General features: G+C 34.2%; 1 protein-coding gene and 1 pseudogene across 1 annotated transcript in view; both read left to right on the top strand.

Moving 5' to 3' along the window:
• LOC140443431 (serine protease grass-like) overlaps positions 1–2809 on the top strand; it is a 108879-nt gene extending 106070 nt beyond the window's left edge. Inside the window, exons 6-7 of the mRNA XM_072534685.1 lie at positions 1761–1862; positions 2190–2809. Of these exons, the coding sequence (XP_072390786.1) occupies positions 1761–1862; positions 2190–2515 (428 nt within the window). The 3' untranslated portion in view covers positions 2516–2809. The remainder of the gene's footprint in view (positions 1–1760; positions 1863–2189) is intronic.
• A 1217-nt stretch (positions 2810–4026) lies between these two features.
• LOC140444336 (uncharacterized) lies at positions 4027–5610 on the top strand (annotated as a pseudogene).
• Positions 5611–21110: the final 15500 nt, after the last annotated feature.

Genomic DNA, 21110 nt, shown 5'->3' with positions numbered 1-21110 from the left:
CCTAAATTTATAGAAGATAATCTGAATAACATTTTTTTGTGTTTACAGGCAAATCCGTATTTGTAAAAACAACGTCCGGTTCGTACCATTACCTTCGAGGAAAATAATACAAAAGCCATATAGTAATCTATAAAACAATAATTTGAAATTTTTATCTGATACAAAACCAAAACGTTTTGTTTATTGGTCCTAAATTTCTAAGATATTTTACATAAAAGCCTGTGTATAATTATTTTTAAGATATTAAACAGTTAGTAACTTTCAAAATAACTTGGAATGTTTTTCTGGATAAATTGTTCTTAGAAACTAAATCACTATAAAAGTTCACTCTTCTGCGAAACCATTTCTTAATTCTAAATCTCTATATTTACAAATTTTGAACCTATACAGGGTCTTGAATATTTATGTTCTCGTGGTATTTTGGATACAAATTTGGGAAGCTGCAATTTTAAGTTTATTAGGCGTTTCGATTTCCACTTCAAAATTCGTTTTTAAAATACAGAACATAATAAATTAAGTTTGTTTTCGTTTGTTTGGTAAAAAATTCTTTTAATAATTTAATTGTATGTGACTCATTGTTATTGCCCATATTTTTGCATTCCCCTGGGACGGGACGACTTTATTGTAAGATAGTTCATTCGATTATATGAAATCAACATTAACTTAAGAATAACCGTCAGAAAAACCATAGCAGGTGATTTGTCTTTAAAAAGACAACCACGCAATGATGACAGTAAAATTCTGCTGCTGCTGATCTCAGAGTAAATCGCGAGGAAAAAACTCTTAATATTAACGTCAACCTCTGAATTTATATGTATTTTATTTTAAAATATAAATAATCTATCCTCGATGTGATATTAATATTATAAAGTTTTTCTTAGCAAAATATGAAAGCTGCATGTTATGTCAATGGGGTCGACACAATTTAAAGGAAAAACACCATTTTTTGCACTTGTTTTCCCAATTATTGTTATTTTTAAACGGTAAAATATTAATAATTTTTATCTAGTCAAATATTATGTAAATTGAAAAATCAAGCTTCTACCTTTTATAATTTTTTTTGTAGGCGCAATATCTCTCTAAAGTATATTCGTTTACCAAATTCCCATCAGTAAACATGAGCACGTGTTGATATTCGCCGTCTCATTCGTCAAGAGGCAATAAAATATAATTTATTACCGTAAGCGAGACAGATTCTCATGTTACAGATCCCAACTTGTGATTATTTTAAATTCTAATTGTATCGTGTTGATTTTTAAGTTATTATATTGTGTTATATTTATGTTATAGTTATTGTTAAGTTATTTACTGGTCGTGTTATTTTTTAGAGTTTAGTTTAATTGTGATATAATGATTAAATTTCAAGAAATTCTTACACTAACAGTTTCAAAAGTAAATATTTTTAAAAATCATATGATACATAGGTCGTACATCAGTACGACCCTGTTTGGCTTACACGTGGTTCTGTTGACGACTGGGAATTTGTAGAATGAATAGGGTTTAGTTGCAGGCGAAAAGATGGGCGCAAAAAGTAAAATAATTCCGAGTTTTTCAGTTATTTGAAATATAGCACAAGTTTAGCGACTGGCGCATATAGTATAGTCATTATTGATACAAATACATCCTGAATTGATTCCAGCAGAAAAATAGACTACTATGAAAAATGTCAAATTCAAAACAGATCCCGCCTGGACTTACAGTAAAATACGTTATGATTTGAAACTTGATTTTTTTGTTGCTACAACAATATTTGATTTTAGAAAATGCCAGACCAGTATGTTTGCCTCTTGATGACAATCGATTGGATACTGCAATTAAGAGAGTAACAGTTACTGGATGGGGATTTACAGACGATGTGTCAGGTTGGTTTTAAAATAGACAAAATGCATGCTTAGACTTATTTGTATAATTGTGCGATCACACGTCTTTCAATGTTTTTGTGAATATACTATCTTGCTTCTCATTGTACATATATATATATATATATATATATATATATATATATATATATATATATATATATATATATATATATATATATATATATGTATATATATATATATATATATATTTATATATTTATTGTATTGTCTATATATTTATATATATATATATATATATATATATATATATATATATATATATATATATATATATATATACTATTGATGTATTTATTTTATTTTCAGAAAGAAAAGCTGATGTACTTCAAAAAGTTGATCTATCAGTAGTAGACATCGGTGCTTGTAGAGAAGCATACAGTAAAAATAGTAAAGCCCGCTTAACCTACAAGCAATTGTGTGCTGGAGGAGGTAATAAGAATAAGGACGCTTGTGCGGGTGATAGTGGAGGACCACTTCAGGTTGCCAAACTGATTGTAGATGAACCTCGGTACATCCAATATGGTATTGTATCTTTTGGAACCCAGTTGTGTGGTAGCCACGAAGATATTCCAGGAGTTTATACAAGGGTGGCTCATTATATGGATTGGATATTAGATAATATTAGAAGTTAATTTTGTATAGCTTTATTTACTTTTTCTGACAAGTTTTAATAATTTGTTTTATAGAACCTAAATATCGTACCAGTTCATTGTAAGAATTTAAAAAAGCTGGTGAAGCAAAATAAATATGAAATATTTTATTATAGTTACCAAAAATATTCTAGTGTATTAAGGAGATTTAATTTCTTACATTTTAAGTATACGCTAGGGCCAAAAATATGCATTTCAAATTGGGACTAAAAGTTTATAGTCTATAGCTCATTATACGATATTTGAAACAAAAATTAAACTTTCTATCTTTCATAATTTGCATTATATTACATTTCTTTAAGCTAATCTTTTTTAAATTATACTAGTTAATATTCAAACCTGGTTCATTAATTGTAGAATTAAAAATCAGAATTTCGCAATCTATAATATGTATCAGGCGAACTGAAAAATGCCGTAAACGATTTCAAATAGCTAAATATTTATATTTTAGAGAGCAGTGAAATTAGTATTGCCCAAAATGGGTCTTGGTCTTGCAGTCTTGGTATTGTTTTTGCTTTTTCGCAAGACCAAGACCAAGATCGCCTAATTTTAGCAAGACCAAGACCAAGACTGAGCGTGCAAGATTTACGCAAGAACAAGACTAAGCCTGTGAGACTCTTGCGTCTTGCAGTTAGGAAGGAGTGTCGTTTTAGCGAGTATTGTAGTTCGGTATGCTTAAAGACTCTATGAAACGCAAAAAAATACGTAATAAAAATTTGAAAAACTGGACTTTGACGCGCATTACGAACAATACCATAAACATACATCAAAATCATCAATCAAAATATTCATTAAAAACAACACATTTGACACGTGCTCAGAGGTCATAATTACAATGTAAAAATAAAATATTTTGTACATTCTTTTCCAGCAGACGACTTCTTCGCTCTGAAATTAATTGTCCAGATTTTGAGAATAGCCGCCCTCTAATCATAAAATAATCTTGCATTGCTACGCCGACAGTAATATCGTATCGAAATATTTCTAAAAATTTGTCACCTTAGCTAATAAAAAATATAACACTTATTATTACGGACACCCACTTAATAATTCAATTTTTTTCCCATTATAATTTAGTTAGGAGGAATCTAAATAAACAAATCTTATCGGCCTAAGACTAAACATTGTTTCTGCTGAGTGTGCGATGAGATCATTCGGTTAAACCAAATTTGCTGAAAGAGCGCGACTAAAAGCTTATTAATAACAGATAATGTCGCTTACCGTGTAAACAAATGGTTTGTTCCAACACGCATGCGCTTCATTAGTGCAAAATTTAAAAATTTATCAAATAGAATATTTTGTTTTTGGTAATAATGTACTATATCATTCTTTTGCATATGTTATTTTACAGAAGAACAGTAGAACCAGGTCCTGGGGCTATCCTGTGCAGTTGCCATTTTGTAGATGGAAAAAAAGAGAATGGGCCTACATTATTCGTACATAATGAAGGAAAAATAAAAAAGTTTCCATCCCCGGAGAAAAGAACTAGAGCAATGAAAGAAGTAACTGAAATCATTGAGGATGTCCCAATGCATGGTGCAAGGTATTAATGTATTTAAACTACTTCTCCTTATAATATGTATTATATAATCATGGCATATGGGTAGATAGATTAGTTGAGTATAGGTTTTCCTCACAAGCATGCCTTTTCCTCCACTCTTACTTGACAGAGAAAGAGAACAGAAGGTTAAGATTGGAGGTACTTACTCGTTAAAATATGTTCCCACATCTAGCATGCCTCAAGGAATAAACCTAAAACCTCTACTACATCATTTTTATTAATCCTATACCAGAAAGTATTACATATTCATCCTGTCTAATATTCGCAGATGATTTCAAAATGTTCAAGGAAATATCATGCTTGGAAGATAGTTATAAATTACAGCAAGATTTGGGCACTATTTGCAATTGGTTTACTCATATATATATATATATATATATATATATATATATATATAATAAATAATAAAGAATTTGTGTGTTATACTAATACAGTACAATTATTATAGATCTATCGAAGAATCACAACCATCTACCTCAACTGGATCTGTAACTACAAAGAGTTTGGCATTACATGCTGTGGTAGATGCAGAAAACTATTTTCTTAAGCAAAATTTGCAACAAGTTAGTGAAGATCTGAATCTGAAACACCTTTCAGAGAAGTTTTCTTTTGAGAACATCAGGGGTAACGACAGGCTCATACTTCTTTATACTGGCCTACCTACAGAAAAAATTTTCACATCTCTTTTCGACCTACTGAAAAACATTGAAGTGAATTACTATTACAAGTGGAAAGTAGAAAAAATTAGGAAAATAGATCAATTATTAATGACCCTTATGAAGTTAAGGCAAAACTTTCCCCATGAAGATCTTGCTGTCCGATTTAGTGTTGCACAAGCTACAGTGACCAATATTGTTACAACATGGCTGCATGTTTTACATGAAGTGGTTTATAAGCAGTTGATGGGCAAGATCTCTTCCCGGAATAAAAACAAACTTTGTTTACCGAACTGCTTTAGTAGTTTTACAAACTGTAGAATTATATTAGATTGTACCGAAGTATATACCAGTGTATCTAGGGCAAGTATGGCAACCCAAAAACTTACATACACCTAGAAACATAGAAATACGTGTAAAGGATTAGTTGGAGTGGCTCCCAATGGAGTAGTTACATTTGTATCATGCCTATATCCAGGATCAACATCTGACAAAAAAATTGTTAAAGATTGTGGAATCACTTAGAAGCAGGGGATTTAATTTTACCAGACAAAGGATTTTTAATTAAAGATATAGTGCCATCTGGAGTACACATTAACATTCCACCCTTTCTAACAACTGCACAGTTTACCCCTGAGCAAGTTAGACAGACTGAGTGCATTGCTAGGGCTAGAATTCATGTTCAGCGAGCCATTAGAAGGATGAAAATTTTTAAAATCTTGGATTTCATACCTTATTCCTTACTGCCACATGCTGATGCAGTCTTACAGATAATTGGGGCTTTAACAAATATGCAATATCCCCTAATTAAAGAAGTAGAGCAGTTCTATCCTGAAGGTGCCTCAAAATTAAAGTCGTAGGTAAAAATTACAAATGTAATAAAATTTAAGATACTGATTATTGATGCTGCTAATGGTGGCTATGATGTATCATTTACGTAAATAATTACATACTAGTGTAAAATTCAGAAAACGTACATCAGATTACAGTTCTCAAAATATAATGTGTAAAAACGGTATGATGTATCATGCCCTGCGTTGTAACCTCGGAAACCTTTTTTGGATGGTGCTAGAAAGGTCACCAATGGAGACACTGCGGACGGCAGCCAGATGGTTGGTGGAGAGCGAGTCGCGGGTTCGAAACTAGCTTTTGAAACCGGGAATGGGTCCAACGGACGAAATAAATAAAGATAGGATAAGAGATATTGGAAAAGGTACAGAAATAAACAAAAAGATAGATGGGTAAAATTACCAAAGATAAGATAAGGTAGGGAACAGGGCGCCACTTAATTTTTTGGGGTTTAAGGAGAAAATTAAGAAACCTTAGAAAAGAGATAAGGAAAGATATTTAGGTTCAGAGATCAAACCCAAGAAAAGATATCAACAGTTAATAATTAAATAAATTTGGTTAACACTCTGCATAAACAAATAATAAGTATATTAGGTATTATACCTACTTACCTACGAAACTTAATCAGCCTGATCTTTCTACTGGTCAAAGGTATAGTTATATTTAAAGGTAAAAAGCAAATATTCAGAGTTATGGTTATATCAGGGAACTTTGTTAGGAGTCGACAAATAAAATACATACATAAAACAATAACAATATATTCAACAACAAAATTATGACGCTGCTGAATGCAATACAAGTAATAAAAATACACCAACAACTATGAAATGGTGGTATACATATAAAAATAAGCAGAAATATAGTTAGAAAAATACCTTTACAAAGATATATATTACAATCATGCACAAATAAAGTTTTGGCGTATCTCGAGATATTACAGCAAAAAAAATGAATAACAATTATAGCAAACACAAAAGATAACAAAAATTAACCAAATCTAAATTTACAAAAATACAAAAAGGTTACAGAAATGAAAACATAAAAATTTAACCAAACCGCACTTGGTTAAGTAGATAAGCTATCTCGCACTATTATTTAATTATAAACTGAGCTGATGGAATTTGGTTCGTAACAAAAAAAATATAGAATGTTCTTTAAATTTAATGCAAAATTCAGTAGCTACTCTCAACTACATTTGAAGACATGTATGAACTTTAGATACGTCCAGATAATGGAAGATGACATGATAAGATACCATATTACTTGCCCAGATAAGTGGAGATACTAAGATTATAGTTACTTACGGTAATTCCTGACGACTGCTGCATAAAGTCACTGAAGTTAATACTATACTTGTATTAAACACTGAATTTAATTAACATTAAAGTTACTTTATAACTATATTTAATCTAATATAGTATAAGATAAAAAAACTCAAATAAACAAGTGTATACACACTTATAAAGAAAATGCACCGAGAACGGGACGATAATAGAGTAAGATCTACAGTAAGATCTAGTCGTTACTCCAAAAGTAAAACTTTCTTGCAAAAATTTACCCAACTACAAAAAAAGGAAGAAGGGATATCTCCCACTCAAAAATCATAGGTCAGTTGTATGTATTTCTGAGAAGGTAAAAAGTTCTAACATCGAACATAACGGTACCCTTCTAGCTACAAACGTGATGAAATATAAAATCTCCTAGATTAGGTTTTTCCCGAAAAACATTACAACGGGCGTTCGACGACAATTACCGAATTTATGAAAAAGAACCCGGAAAAGAATTAACTAAGGATTAGCCAAACCGGCATCTTTAAATAAATACGTAGGTAGATTCTTCAGTCATATTTTGGTAGTTTCCCAATAAAAATTTCTGATCGTAAACACAACCATCAGCGTATCATCCACATGAGTAAAAGGAATTAAAATTATTGTAATATATTAATTAAAAAAATGTTACACAGACCCCTCCCAAGAGAGGAAACTGGTGACGAAGAAGAAAGAAAACGGTTTCCGATCAAAACCTAAGGATACATTTTTTTATATACCCTTTAAACGATTCGAAGAACGTGCCTCGAAAAGAAGTACAAGATATAAAAGACGTTAACATCATTAAGAAATAATGTAACCAAACGTCAAGATAATAAAATTATTTAAGGTAAACCTCGATACAAAAGAAATGCCTATTTAAGAGATAGCATCGAGATCGGTACTCATAAGTAATTCGTTAAGATAAATTAGAAAACAAGAGATTTTTAGAAAATCTCTAATTAAAAACAAGATATCGAAATGGCTTAAATAACAACACTGGATAAAATCCTAATCACAAAGAAAGCATATGCCAAAGTGGAAGTCAAAAAGAATTGAATAAAACTCAACTAGCATTAATAAGAGTAGAAGAAGAAGAAAAGAAATTAAGTACCTGGTTGTCAGTTGATAGCTTCGCGTATCACACGCCTGAATTTAATTTAGGGTCACAATCGGTAAAGTCGCAATCGGGTCGAAGTTGACAGAACGAAAACTTCTAAGTCATATCAGGGAAAGGGGTCTGTAGACAACATCAGTACTAAAAGAACGAAAGGACAAGAAGAATTAAGAGGAATGTGTTTGTCTTCCTTAAAATTTCTCCTAACCTAACCTCAACAGGTTCCTAGCGGACGAATCCCAGATCATCATCCTAGCCGTTCCTCTCGTGACAACTAGTAAGGTCAAAACAGATTCCGAAATATAGAAGGAAAAGAAAAAAAAACTATTTTGCGTCAAGAATTTCATTCTCATGATTCACCATGTTACTATAGTTACTATAGTTACTATAATAGATAATAAAAGTATAATAACGTACTTAAAGTTATTACACTTTAACGGTGCAGTAAGCAAATGCTTTTTCGCGTACTGACCAGGTAATGAGCTTTCGCACAGATAATTTTAAGTGGTTTTCCACCTAAATAAGATAGATAAGACGATAAGATAAGATAGCGAGCAAAGATAAATTAAACTTTACTCAAAGGTAATTTAAGTGACTCTTCACTTATCGGTAAGATAATAAGTTTTGCTCAAAGATAATTTAAGTGATTTTTCACTTATCGGTAAGATACTAGAGATCAGCGAGTAATTAGCTCACTAGCCGATCTAATAGATAATGGTATGGTGATATTTTTCACCTAAACGTACTCAAAGATATGTGACTTCTGGTGGGCAATCAAAGAGGTAGACGAGAGAAAATGGAAGAGAATAATATTCATATGAATATATAGATAGGACGGTAGATAATGTTATATGATAAAAAAACAAACTAATCCTGATCGGATTCATCATCACCTGACGAATTATCAGAATCATCGAGATATGGTTTCAAATCTTTAATATGCCAGTTCCCAGCATTTGAACCATCGGGATTCCTCAGTGTATATACATGGGGAGACAGCTTTTTGACTCCCGTACATAAGATATATTTGGGTGCTAACTTAGCCATAAATTTATCGACGGCTTTTGATAGAACCTTATTTCGTCGCCAAACTGTATCACCGACGTGAAATTGAACATCGCGTCGCCGTAAGTTATACGTTTTAGCATTGCGTTGGTACGCATTGTTCAGATTAAGTTGTATTTCATCAAATACTTCAGTTAACCCTCGTATTTCAGAAACATATTTGTCATGTTGCTCTGAAGTAACGGTAGATATCAAATTATCGGCAGATAGAGAATAATAGTTACCGGCAATAGGGACATACCTGGCAAAATTAAGGAAAGATGAGGTATATTTAGTGACTTCATGTCTAGCGGTATTTATAGCTTGACGGATTTTTGGAATTTCTTTATCCCAATCGGAATGATCTTTAATAAAACACCTGATAGCAGTTCCTATGGTTTTATTGCTACGTTCAATAGAGTTGCACTGAGGCGAATAGACAGCATTAAACCATATTTTTTGGACCTCATACTTACTACATAAATTCTTTAACGAAGAATTATTAAGATTTCGGGCGTTATCACATATAAGAAATTGAGGGACTCCGAACCTAAGAAAAACGTCATTTTCAAGAAAATTAATGATATTTTGCGTGATAGCTTTCCGCAAAGGATGAATCAACGTAAATTTCGAAAACCAGTCGGTAACAACAAGAAGAAAAGTGTATCCTCTTTTTGAGCGAGGAAGCGGACCAATAAGATCTACGGCAATTATTTGCCAAGGAAACCTAGTGGATTTTTCTTGTCCCATTAAACCCATGGGAGCCAAAGTCGACATCTTTTGAGCTCCACAGATTTTACAAGACCTAACAAAACGAAGTACATCTTTCCGCATTTTGGACCAATAATATAACTCTTGAATACGATTTAAAGTTTTGAAATAGCCAAGATGGGCACAGGTAGGGGGATCGTGACAAGAGGTAATAATATCATTTCTTTGGGGTTTCGGTACTAAAATTTTCCACTCTTTATTATTAGTGGAAACTGGTAATTCGGAAGGAATTAATTTAAAAACAAAATCATCCTCTACTTTCCACTGAGGATATTTATTGGGCTTTGATAAAATCTTAGAGCGAAAATCGTCGAAACAAGGATCAATTCGGTCCTTGTCGACTTTCAGATAAGAAAGTTGTGGTTTTTCGGAGATGGGCACATTCATAAACATGCGACTTAGTGCATCTGGGACGATATGAGAAGTTGCTTTCCGATGGATAAGATCAAAATCATGCTGACGTAAACGCATTGCCCAACGCGCAAGTTTGCCAGAAGGATTACTAATGTTTTTTAACCACAACAGGGAATGATGGTCGGTAATTACCTGAAATTTGACTCCTTCGATATAGAGACAAAATTTTTCAATAGCGAAAATTACGGCTAAATATTCTCTCTCGGTGATAGAGTAGTTTCGTTCAGCCCTAGATAAGGTACGACTAGCATAAGCAATAACTACATCCGAGCCATCGACGGTTTGTGTTAAGACACCTCCTAACCCAGTATTGCTAGCGTCACATTGAATAACAAAAGGTTTTAGAAAATCAGGTTGAGTTAGAACAGGGGCAGAGATAAGAGCCTCTTTAATTAAAATAAAGGAGTTTTCAGCGGAATCAGTCCAGTCTACCGACTGTTTCTTCTTTTTACCTTTTAATAGGTCATTTATAGGAGAGACAAAGGTCGAGAAATTATTTATAAATCGCCTGTACCAAGAGCACATTCCAATAAATCTTTTAACTTCCGAAAAAGTTTTTGGACGGGGATAATTAATCATGGCAGAGACTTTTTCCGGATAAGTCCTTAAAAGATTATCACCTACTATATAACCCAGAAATTTTAATTCAGACTTAAAAAATTCACACTTATCAACATTGATAGTTAAATTGGCCTCTTTTAACTTATCTTTAACCTCAGATAATAATTTAATATGTTCTTCCAAATTATCGGAACAAATTATGATGTCGTCAAGATAACAAAATAGGTTCGGTTCATATTTAGGACCGAAAATTGCATCGACTAATCTCTGTTGAGTTTGAGCCGAATTACATAATCCAAAAGGCCTGACAGTAAATTAAAAGGAACCTCTACCGATGACACTGAAAGCAGTTTTTTCTCTCGAAGAGGGATCTAAAGGTATTTGCCAGAAAGCTTTTCTCAAGTCAACGGAACTTATAAATTTGGTACCTTTCAGTAACGAGAGGATCCTATCAATATTAGGCAAAGGGTAAGAGTCTTGTTTAGTTACCTCACTGAGAGCTCTACCATCGAAACAAAAGCGGTAAAAGCCGTTATTTTTTTTGACTAATAGCACCGGTGAACACCACGGACTATTAGAAGGTTCAATAACACCTAAACTAAGCATTTCGTCCAATTCTTCGTTGAGAATTTTGGACATATAAGGAGACATGGGAAACGGGCGTTTTTTGAAAGGTTTCGCGTCTCCAGTATCAATATTCATTTGGATTTTTCCATGTGGCCTAATCCAGCCTAATAATTCGTGTGGCCCAATAATTCGTTATGTCCAGCTCATTTTTATTTCAGTTTAGCTGCCTGTTCGACAGCATCTTTTACCTTTGTTCTATACCCATCATCTGTCGTTTCATAGCTCTCTAAGTTTTTCTGATCCTCTCCATGTTTATTTTAGTGAATTTTACTGCGTTTATTAATCTAATTTATTAACTTTATTAATGTTTATTATGTTCGAACACTTAGTTTATTGAAGTCTTTATTTGTACAATATCACACTAATTTATTTCACGCTATAATTATATAATTTATTCACAACATTTATTACAATTTATATTCCCGACAATACGCGCGTTACATTTTAAAACTCGACTCGATATTATTCTTCAGACTACTGGTTTACAATAATATCCCTCTATACCATATTCGCCTAACAGAAAAGTAGAATAAACAAACTAGGGACGCGTGATATATTCATTCCAAGTATCTAGAGATGCTGAAGAGGTATCTACTTGTTACAAAAACACTTATACTGTAACTGATTATATACAAAAGCGTATCAAAAGTAACAAGTAGAAACTCACAAGTAACGACAATCTAAGCCTCTAAACAAAGACGCATAATTTGCAGTTTTAACAGATATGGATTCAGTAATCCTTACGAATCATATTTATGTCTGTTGAATTATATAAATATAATTTTTACTTTTAATAGCTCTATATATGTGTGCTGGTATATTTATAGTGTTGGTTTATAATTATAGTGGTATTTAAATAAACTTAGAACTGTGAACATTTTTAAGGTGTTTGCTGTTTTCTCTCAACTGAAGTAAGTAAATTTAATATTATTTTGACTGTATTATAATAATTATTATGATGATAGAAGGGTTGCAAGTGTGAGTCTATAATTGAACAAATATATTAAAAAGGTCAATACTCACAATCTAATATTTACTTTCAAAGTTTTACAGAAGCGATCGGTTTCGAGGCTTACAATATTTGCCTCATCCTCAGGCCCAGCAAAGAGTTTGTTTTGTTAAAAAACAATAATATAGACATCGCCAATAAGAAGTTTTCCGCTTACATCCAGGGTACTGTCTGTCTTCATCTTTTCCTTTTGACACTATCATTGTAGTGAGGTGATATGTTGATCATTATATATGTATGTAAATAAAAGGTCTTACAAAATAAAGACCTTTTGGTCTTAACCTTGTAAGAACATGTGACAAAAACAACAAAAAACAAAAAAAGGACATCCTACTGCATAATATGTGATTTTCCATCTTCCACAAGTTTTTAAACTATATACAGTCCGGATGTGGATTCATTTCGCATAATGTGTCCAAAGTACTGTAACTTTCGAGATTTGATGGTGGTCAGTACCTCTCGGTTCTTCATCATTCTTCTGAGGACCTCCTCATTGGTGACTCGGTCAGTCCACGGGATTTTAAGTATTCTCCGATATAGCCACATCTCAAATGCTTCCAATTTTCTGCACATATCTTCGTTCAAGGTCCACGATTCAACACCATAAAAAGAACAGAGAAGACGTAGGTAGCATCGCAGCATTCTTACTTTTATACCAAGAGAGAGGTTGTGGCTCTTGAAGAAGGCCCCCATCCGGTTGAAGGTGGATCTAGCTTTTGATGTGGAAATGAGTAGCAATGATAAATAAAAGATACGAAATAATTCGAAATTACATAAACAAAATGGAATATTTTAAAAATGAAAAACTGTAACCCATTTTACTCATTGTACCTATCTACTTTTCCAGTACTTATTTTTCGTAATTCGATATTACTTATATGTAATAGTAAAAAGTTTTTTTCATCATTTTCAAAGAAAAACTTTCGTTTTACATCCGCAAAGTATGTTCGTTTGTGCGTTGTCGCCTATGCAATAGTTTGGGGACGATCTATCTATGGATTCATATATAGTTTTGTCTCCTGAATCAAAATCTGAAAGCGGCATTTTGATATCTCGAACCATCTTCGACATAACCGGCAAGTCAAAAATAGTGATGTCACAATTCTTCTAAATATACATTCGTTTCTGCTGACACAAATAAATGTTAAATCGATATCGAAACGTCGACTTAATAAATTTTATTTATTAATGTTAATGTAATGTTAAATGTATAAGTCTATCTACCCTATAATTATGTATAAGTATTTTCCCGAACTTTTACACAAGAAGAGGTCTCTTTTTATATCATTAATGATAATATTATTTCCAAATATTGGATTTAAAGCGTAAAATGTATAAAAACAACTTTCTGTTTTTTGCCTTTTGATTAATACCACAATTAACTAATGATGTGTGAATGACAGTTAAAAATATTATTTAAGTATACTTCTTTGAAAGATTAATCATTGATTACTATTATTTTAACAGTAATCCTAAAAATTATAAATTAATTCATTTCAAATTCAGATGGTATAGGCTGCTAGAATCTTAATACAACCCTGTACAATTATATAAACATCGGGTTTCGCGTGTTATGTGCATGCCTTTGTTGACCGCTACTTTTCTGTTAAATGAATTTACTTTATATATATTTATTAACCGTTGTTCTGGAATCTCTTCGAAGCGGACGGATGTTGACCTGTTCTGACCCCTGAATTGTCTCGAACGGCATAAAAGAAGACAGGTTTTATCGTAGGAGAAACTACTAGAAAATTTTTATTAGAATAATAATATGTTTACAGGTTAAATATGAGTCATATTTATCGTAAGATTGCCTCCCTCTTAAAATATGGTTCCTCCTGGAACCTTGTCGGGACTGGAACTGGAACGGTATGCTGGTATCGGTAACTGGACCCTCTTATACAGCTTTCAGTTGTATAAAAGGGATGGTTTTCTCTCCACACCAGTAACTATGCGGATTGCAACAGACTAATACCTGGACTTCGGTGTCTTTAAAGATCTCCTCCACCATACTTCGAAAAACCCTTCAATCTAATGGCGGCACTCCAACTTTGGCATGGCTAACTTTTGCACGTCGGACTCTAGTATGTGCTTTCTCAACTGAAGTAAGGCTTCCCATACATCTCGGTAGGTAGGTTGGTCACGGGCAGTGTCTTTTGTTACCAGGTAGAAAAGGTAACTTGATGCATCTTGGAGTTTCAAGGCTTTCCCGGCAGCTGGCACTTGGCATTGAAGTTCTGTAACTCGACCGAAATTCCTTCGAAAGACGGATGCCAACCCTGGTGCGTCTTTAATACTAGCCGTGATGGTAAGGGCCAGCGAGTAGTCATCGGGAAACGCGAGTAAATCTTGCTTTTCTTCAGTGTTAACACCATGTCTTGCTTTACCGGTACCTCCATAGGCCCCCATGAATTCCTCAAACGTGAGGTCAGACACATCTTGGACTTGGTTTACTTCTACTTCTTCATCTACGTCGTGGTCACCTTCGAAAGACGCCAGCCGGTTATGGTGTACTATCATCGGCTTTCCCCTAGGAATCTTGCTTATTCTGTAGATGACATCGTTTATCTTCTCCATATTGAGGTATGGACCTTCCCAAAACTGCTGCAACTTGGGAGAACAACCTTTTCGCTTCTTGGGATTATGGAACCAGACTTTGTCGTTCTTCTTAAAGCATCCCCTTTCGGCTTGCGTATCGTACCGTTTCTTCATTCGGTCGCTAGCGATCTGAAGATGGGAACGGACAAACTCGTGTACATCGTCCTTTCTTCTTTGTAATTCGATCACATAATCTTCACCTGCTACTTCTTCTCCAGGTCAACACCCAAATTCTAGATCACAAGGTAGTCGCATCTCGCGTCCGAATAGGACTCTGGCTGGTATCTGGCCTGTTGATTCGTTAACAGCAGATCTGTAAGCCATTGTGAAGAACGAAAGATATTGATCCCAGTCTCGCTGATGATTGGACACCATCTTTGTCAAATACTTGCCAACTGTACTATTTATCCGTTCTACCATACCATCTGATTGCGGATGATATGCTGTAGTTCTTGTTTTCTTCATGCCTAGTCTATCACATTTTCCTTGGAATAGATCGCTTTCGAAGTTCCTGCCTTGATCACTATGGATCTTCAAAGGTACTCCAAATCGGCTGATATATTCTTGGATCAACTTATCTGCAATGGTGGCGGCCTTCTGGTCTGGAAGTGCGTAAATTTCGACCCACTTAGTGAAGTAATCCATTACTACCAACATGTACTTGCCTCCATTTTCACTTTCTGGAAATGGCCGAGAATGTCCAAAGCTATTCTTTCAAACGGGCTTCCAACAATATATTGTCTCATAGGAGCTCTCCTTTTTCAGTAAGGCCCGTTACTCGTAGCACAAACAGTACATTTCTTACACCAGTCTTTTACGTCGTCGGAACTGTTCATCCAATAAAACCGTTTCCGAATTCGCTGAATGGTTTTCTTTACATCGAAATGCCCTCCTGATGGACTGTCGTGTAACTGACGAAGTACTTCGGCTATTCTGCACTTTGCGATAACCAACTGTCTTCTCTTCTCTGAACCGTCATCATTTTCCTGTACTCGTTTGAGCAAGCTATCTTCCATGATAAATGAGTCCCACTGGGCCCAATATGTCTTAACTACTAAGCATAGGTTTGATATTTCTTGCCAAGGTGGTCGACGGTTTTCCTCTTTCCATTTTTGAATTTTCTGTATAACTGGATCTCTCTCTTGCTCTTCCCCTATCTTAGTAGGCGTCCAGTCGTCGTTGACCATCGTTGTCTTTAGCACTGCTGCTTCCTTGGATTCCGTTGATTCCTCTGGATTCTTAAACTGCATCAACCACTTAATGGCGGCATGGTCGGTTCAGATTAAAAACTTCCTTCCATAGAGGTATTGATAGAAGTGCTCTACTGATTTCACTACTGCTAGAAGTTCTCTTCTCGTGACGCAATAATTCCGCTTAGGTTTTGAAAGAACTTTACTAAAATATCCAAGAACTCGTTCCTGTCCTCCTTGAATCTGAGATAGCACTCCTCCAATTCCCAGATTACTTGCATTTCTATCTAAGATGGACTCTCCTTCTGCCAGTGGATACCCTAAAATTGGTGCTGTGATTAAATGCTTTTTCAAGGTCTCAAAGGCATTTTGGCAGTCTGTATCCCAGCGATAATCTCTTGCTTCCTCAGTAAGTCGCGCTAATAGCTTAGCGATATCTGCAAACTTCTTAATAAACCTCCGGTAGTAAGTACATAGTCCAAGAAAACTTCTCACTTGATGTTTGTCAGTTGGTTCTGGCCATTCCTTAATGGAATCGATTTTTTCCTTATCTACGGCCACTCCTCCTTTACTGACGATATGACGCAGATAATTGACTTTACCTTGAAATAGCTGCCACTTCTTGGGGTTTAACATCAATTGGGCAGCTTTAAGTCGATTAAAAACGTTTTCTAAATTCTTCAAATGGTCTTCAAATGTCTCCCCCAAGACGATTATGTCATCTAGATAAACCAGGCATGTTTTCCAAGATAATCCTCTCAACACATTTTCCATAAGACTCTTAAATGTCGCAGGAGCGATACAGAGTCCAAATGGCATAACGTTGCATTGCCACAATCCAGATCCTGTGGTAAAGGCCGTCTTCTCTTTATCTACTTGGTCCATTTCTACCTGCCAGTATCTAGACTTCAAATCCAAAGTAGAAAACAATTTACTTCCAGCCAATGTGTCCAATGTGTCGTCGATCCGAGGCAAAGGAAAACTATCTTTCTTGGTAATGTTGTTCAGTAAACGGTAATCCACTCAGAACCTCGTCGTTCCGTCTTTCTTCTTAACCAGGACCACCGGAGAGACCCATGGGCTCGTAGAAGGTTCTATCACCCCGTCTTTCTTCATTTCCTGAACAATCGTTACAGTTTCCTTTCTTTTCGTCTGTGGTAATCGTCGAGCTGTTTGACGAATTGGCTTAGCACTGCCAGTATCAATTTTATGCTTAAAAACGGTAGTTCCTCCCGTCTTTCCTCCTCTCGGTACGAAAATATCATGATACTGCCGAAGAAATTCCCTTAATTTCCTTTTCTCCATCTGATTTAGAGACTGTCCAGCAACTGCAACCATTTGGAATTTGTCGTTGGAATTATCGGATGTTGTCGTCTGACGGATTATAGATGTCACAGGTACACAAGTTCCTACTTTTGACTCTTTCTTGATGGTCACTGGGTAGTCATTGACATTGATATGTCTCAGGTATTTCTTTAGCCGAAGTCACCAATTGATTTCCAATTATGATTCTTTGGCCAACCTCGTCGTCATGGTTCCAAGACTCCATCATAACAGGTGTCCCCTTTATCCACAATTCCCTGTAATCGCGCTACTATGATCTTTTCACTTCTCGCAGGTATGACTGTATCTTTCTTTAACGGCTGCTTGCACAGTGTTGTCATCATGTGGATGAAGAAATATCTCCTCGTTACCAACTTTGATTACCTTATTCTTAAAATCGAATTGGAATCCATGCATATGGATTTTCTGCTCCAATTGCTAATTCTACCTGGATCTCTCCATGAATGTTGGCATTTTCACCTGTAGCGGTCCGAAGTCTCAACCTCGTTGGTAACAGTTTCTTACGGCTGTTTATAACTGTTGGGCGTATAATAGTTCTGGTCGCTCCGGTATCCACCAACAACGTATGCCTTTTACCATTTATTTCTCCATCTACATATTCGGTATACTGCGAAAACCAGGTAAATGACAAATTTTAAAATATTAAGTTAAGTATACCAAACTTCTCAGCTTTTTACGCTCTACATACAGGTAAAACCCAATAAATGTTACGACCTACCATTCAGCAGATAATTTGTGCAATAAACAAATAAGTTACACCTAACCAACTTTTCATTTTCAAGTAAAACAATATATCGCTACTTACTTCCATAAAAGTAAAGTTCTGTTGCATGTAAAACAAAGTAAGCTAACATATATTATTATGCCGGACTAGTATATTTCTACTACTGCATACCAAATTCAGTAAAAAGGTGATAAGTGTCTTTAATACATTTTACGTATATAATTTATTAAAATTCCTTTTTCATATCGACTAGTATATTTCATTCTACCTGAAAACGGGTTGAGTTAAAATTTAGAAATGATACTAAGCTAAAACCATAAATGATCTTAATGGTGTTTATGATAAAATTTATCTGCTAATATCTGCTGTGCAGATTTATTTTAAGATTCAGCAAATACGTATAATATGGACAGATGTTTTAGAACATAATAGAAATTAGTTTATATAAAGTGTAGTCTGTCTGAATCTGTTCTGATTTTTTGTTAATAAAAATTATAAAACAAACAATGAATTCAAGGGCTAAACGAATTTTATCCATGGTGACCAAAAAATCTGAAAATGCTGTTAATGGTAAGTATTTATACAATTTTATTATAAAAGTTATAATAATAATACGGTGTTTCACAAAGTCGAATTGATTTTGTTGGCATTTTGCTTGTCGGGGGTAAATAACACAAATTTAAAATTTTTGTTTCTTACCTATTTGTAGGAATTTTGGAAATAAATTTGACCATTATATTCTTGTTACTTACATGTAAATATTTGTACTTAATAATTGCTTGTTTTTATAAATGAATTGAAGTTGTTATTAAATATATGATGACAATTTGGTTGGGCCTGTCGAAAATAAGCAATGTTTACTTTAATATTTAAAAATCATCAGTTTCGTTCGTCCACGTTATCAAATAAATCAACCTAACCATCTTTTGTTGATTGATCATGACTGCTTTAGTTCATGAAAAAATCGCCATAATGCACTGCCACATCTAATGTTGTAGAGTTGTAACTCCAAATCTAGATACTGTTAAATTTCTCGTAAGAGACGTTTTGTATTCACAAATACATAATCTTAACAATACCTAATCATACTCTCAATACATAAAAATCAATAGAGAAAAATAGTCATGGGTATTCACATGTTCATATTAGGGAAAAAGTTAAAAGAATATGCTAAAATTAAGCAGACTATTAAATAAAATTGCTTATCTTCTATATTTGTGACTAGGAAGAAAGTTTTGAAATACTTTTTTAATAGGTATTAATTAGTTACTTATTGTGCAATATCTTGTGTTTTTTAGATTCCTTTGAAACTGAAGAGAGCAGTTCAAGTCTTGATGATTCTCAGAACAATATAGTCTTAATGATGGAATCCATTTTTGATAGTGACTTTTCAGATGTAGACTCCACATATCAGCCAAGTGAAGAGAAGCTTCTCTCTTTAAGAAGTCTATAATAAATTACAAACAGCTGACCTTGATAGCCTAGATGATGAGAAAGAAAATACTGAAATAGGTGCAACCACGAACAATTTAGTGTCAACTGAAATAGCTAGTTGGATCTTAGGGAGAGCGCCCACCAAACTGGCATGGCAAGTGGCAAGTAGCAAGTAGCGCGTCTAGCATGTTAGTTAAAATGTAACCAATGCAAACGAATGATTCAGCGCATACAAAAATGACATGACAGTGGCGTTATGCAGCTTGCTACGCCACGTCGTTAAAAATAGAGCTTGTTCTACTTTTTGCCACGTGCTACTTGCATTTTGCATGTGTGTTGGTAAAAAGCTTAAATATGGAAGACAGTCCAAGTATTTAATGTCTCATTAATTGAGAAATTTTCAGGTATCTATGACAACACAAGTCCGGAATTTTTAATTCTTTAATACATTGTACTGACTTAATGGTCTTGGTTAAAGAACCTCAGAATCTGGTTCAATACAACATCTGTGCAGCTTTTCCGCGCTGGAGCAGATAAGATAAAGATTGCCATGATGATCGCCAACATTCGTAACGGATAGGCACATCAAGAAGAAGAAATACATTAAATCTACTATGCCCCTGCATCTCTTTCCAATAAGGGTGTACCCAAAACTGACGTTGCGGACGAGTTTTGTTCATACTGTTGACATTTAAAAGCGTTAGCATAACTTCATCCTCAGAAGGCGATATTTTGAATTTATCTAGCCTTTTTAATGTCATGCTACTTTGGTGTGCGCTACCTGCCACGCCAGTGCCATGTCCGTACTATGCCACTGCCATGTTACATGTCACGCCAGTTTGGTGAACGCCAGTTTGAAATCTTTGGGATAAACTTCATCGTAAGGTTAGAAGTCAAACAGGCCAGCCAGAAAGAAGAAGATGCTTCGTGAAACAGCATATTTTTATTTAAAATGTGTTCCTTTTTCTCCTAAATAGTATGCAAACGGTTATTGATGTTTTAGGGCATAATACCCGATATAAGACAATGTTGTTCAAGTTTACCCTTAATTTTTGTTATTTGTAATTCGTTTCGATGTTACACTATTTTCGTTTATAGTCTTCTAATTAAATAAATTATGCTAAAGAATCAAGCAGTCATGACCATTTAAAAAGATGTTGAGTATACAATATAAAACAGTGCATAAAACTTCTCATGAATTTTTATTTTTGGAAATTTAGAGGGTGGCCACTTTTTTGTCGGTCAGTGTAGTTTCAGAACCTTGATTTACATTTATATTTATACAGTAGTATACAGTATTTACAAAAAACTTAATGTCTTAATGTTATTGCAGTCTAGTAGCTCCTTCTACAGAAGCTTAATAAATTAAAA

Source organism: Diabrotica undecimpunctata, chromosome 6, assembly GCF_040954645.1.
Source record: "Diabrotica undecimpunctata isolate CICGRU chromosome 6, icDiaUnde3, whole genome shotgun sequence".
In the NCBI taxonomy this organism is placed as follows: domain Eukaryota; kingdom Metazoa; phylum Arthropoda; class Insecta; order Coleoptera; family Chrysomelidae; genus Diabrotica; species Diabrotica undecimpunctata.
Note: the sequence above shows the minus strand (reverse complement) of the source record. Positions and strands in the feature narration are given on the sequence as shown.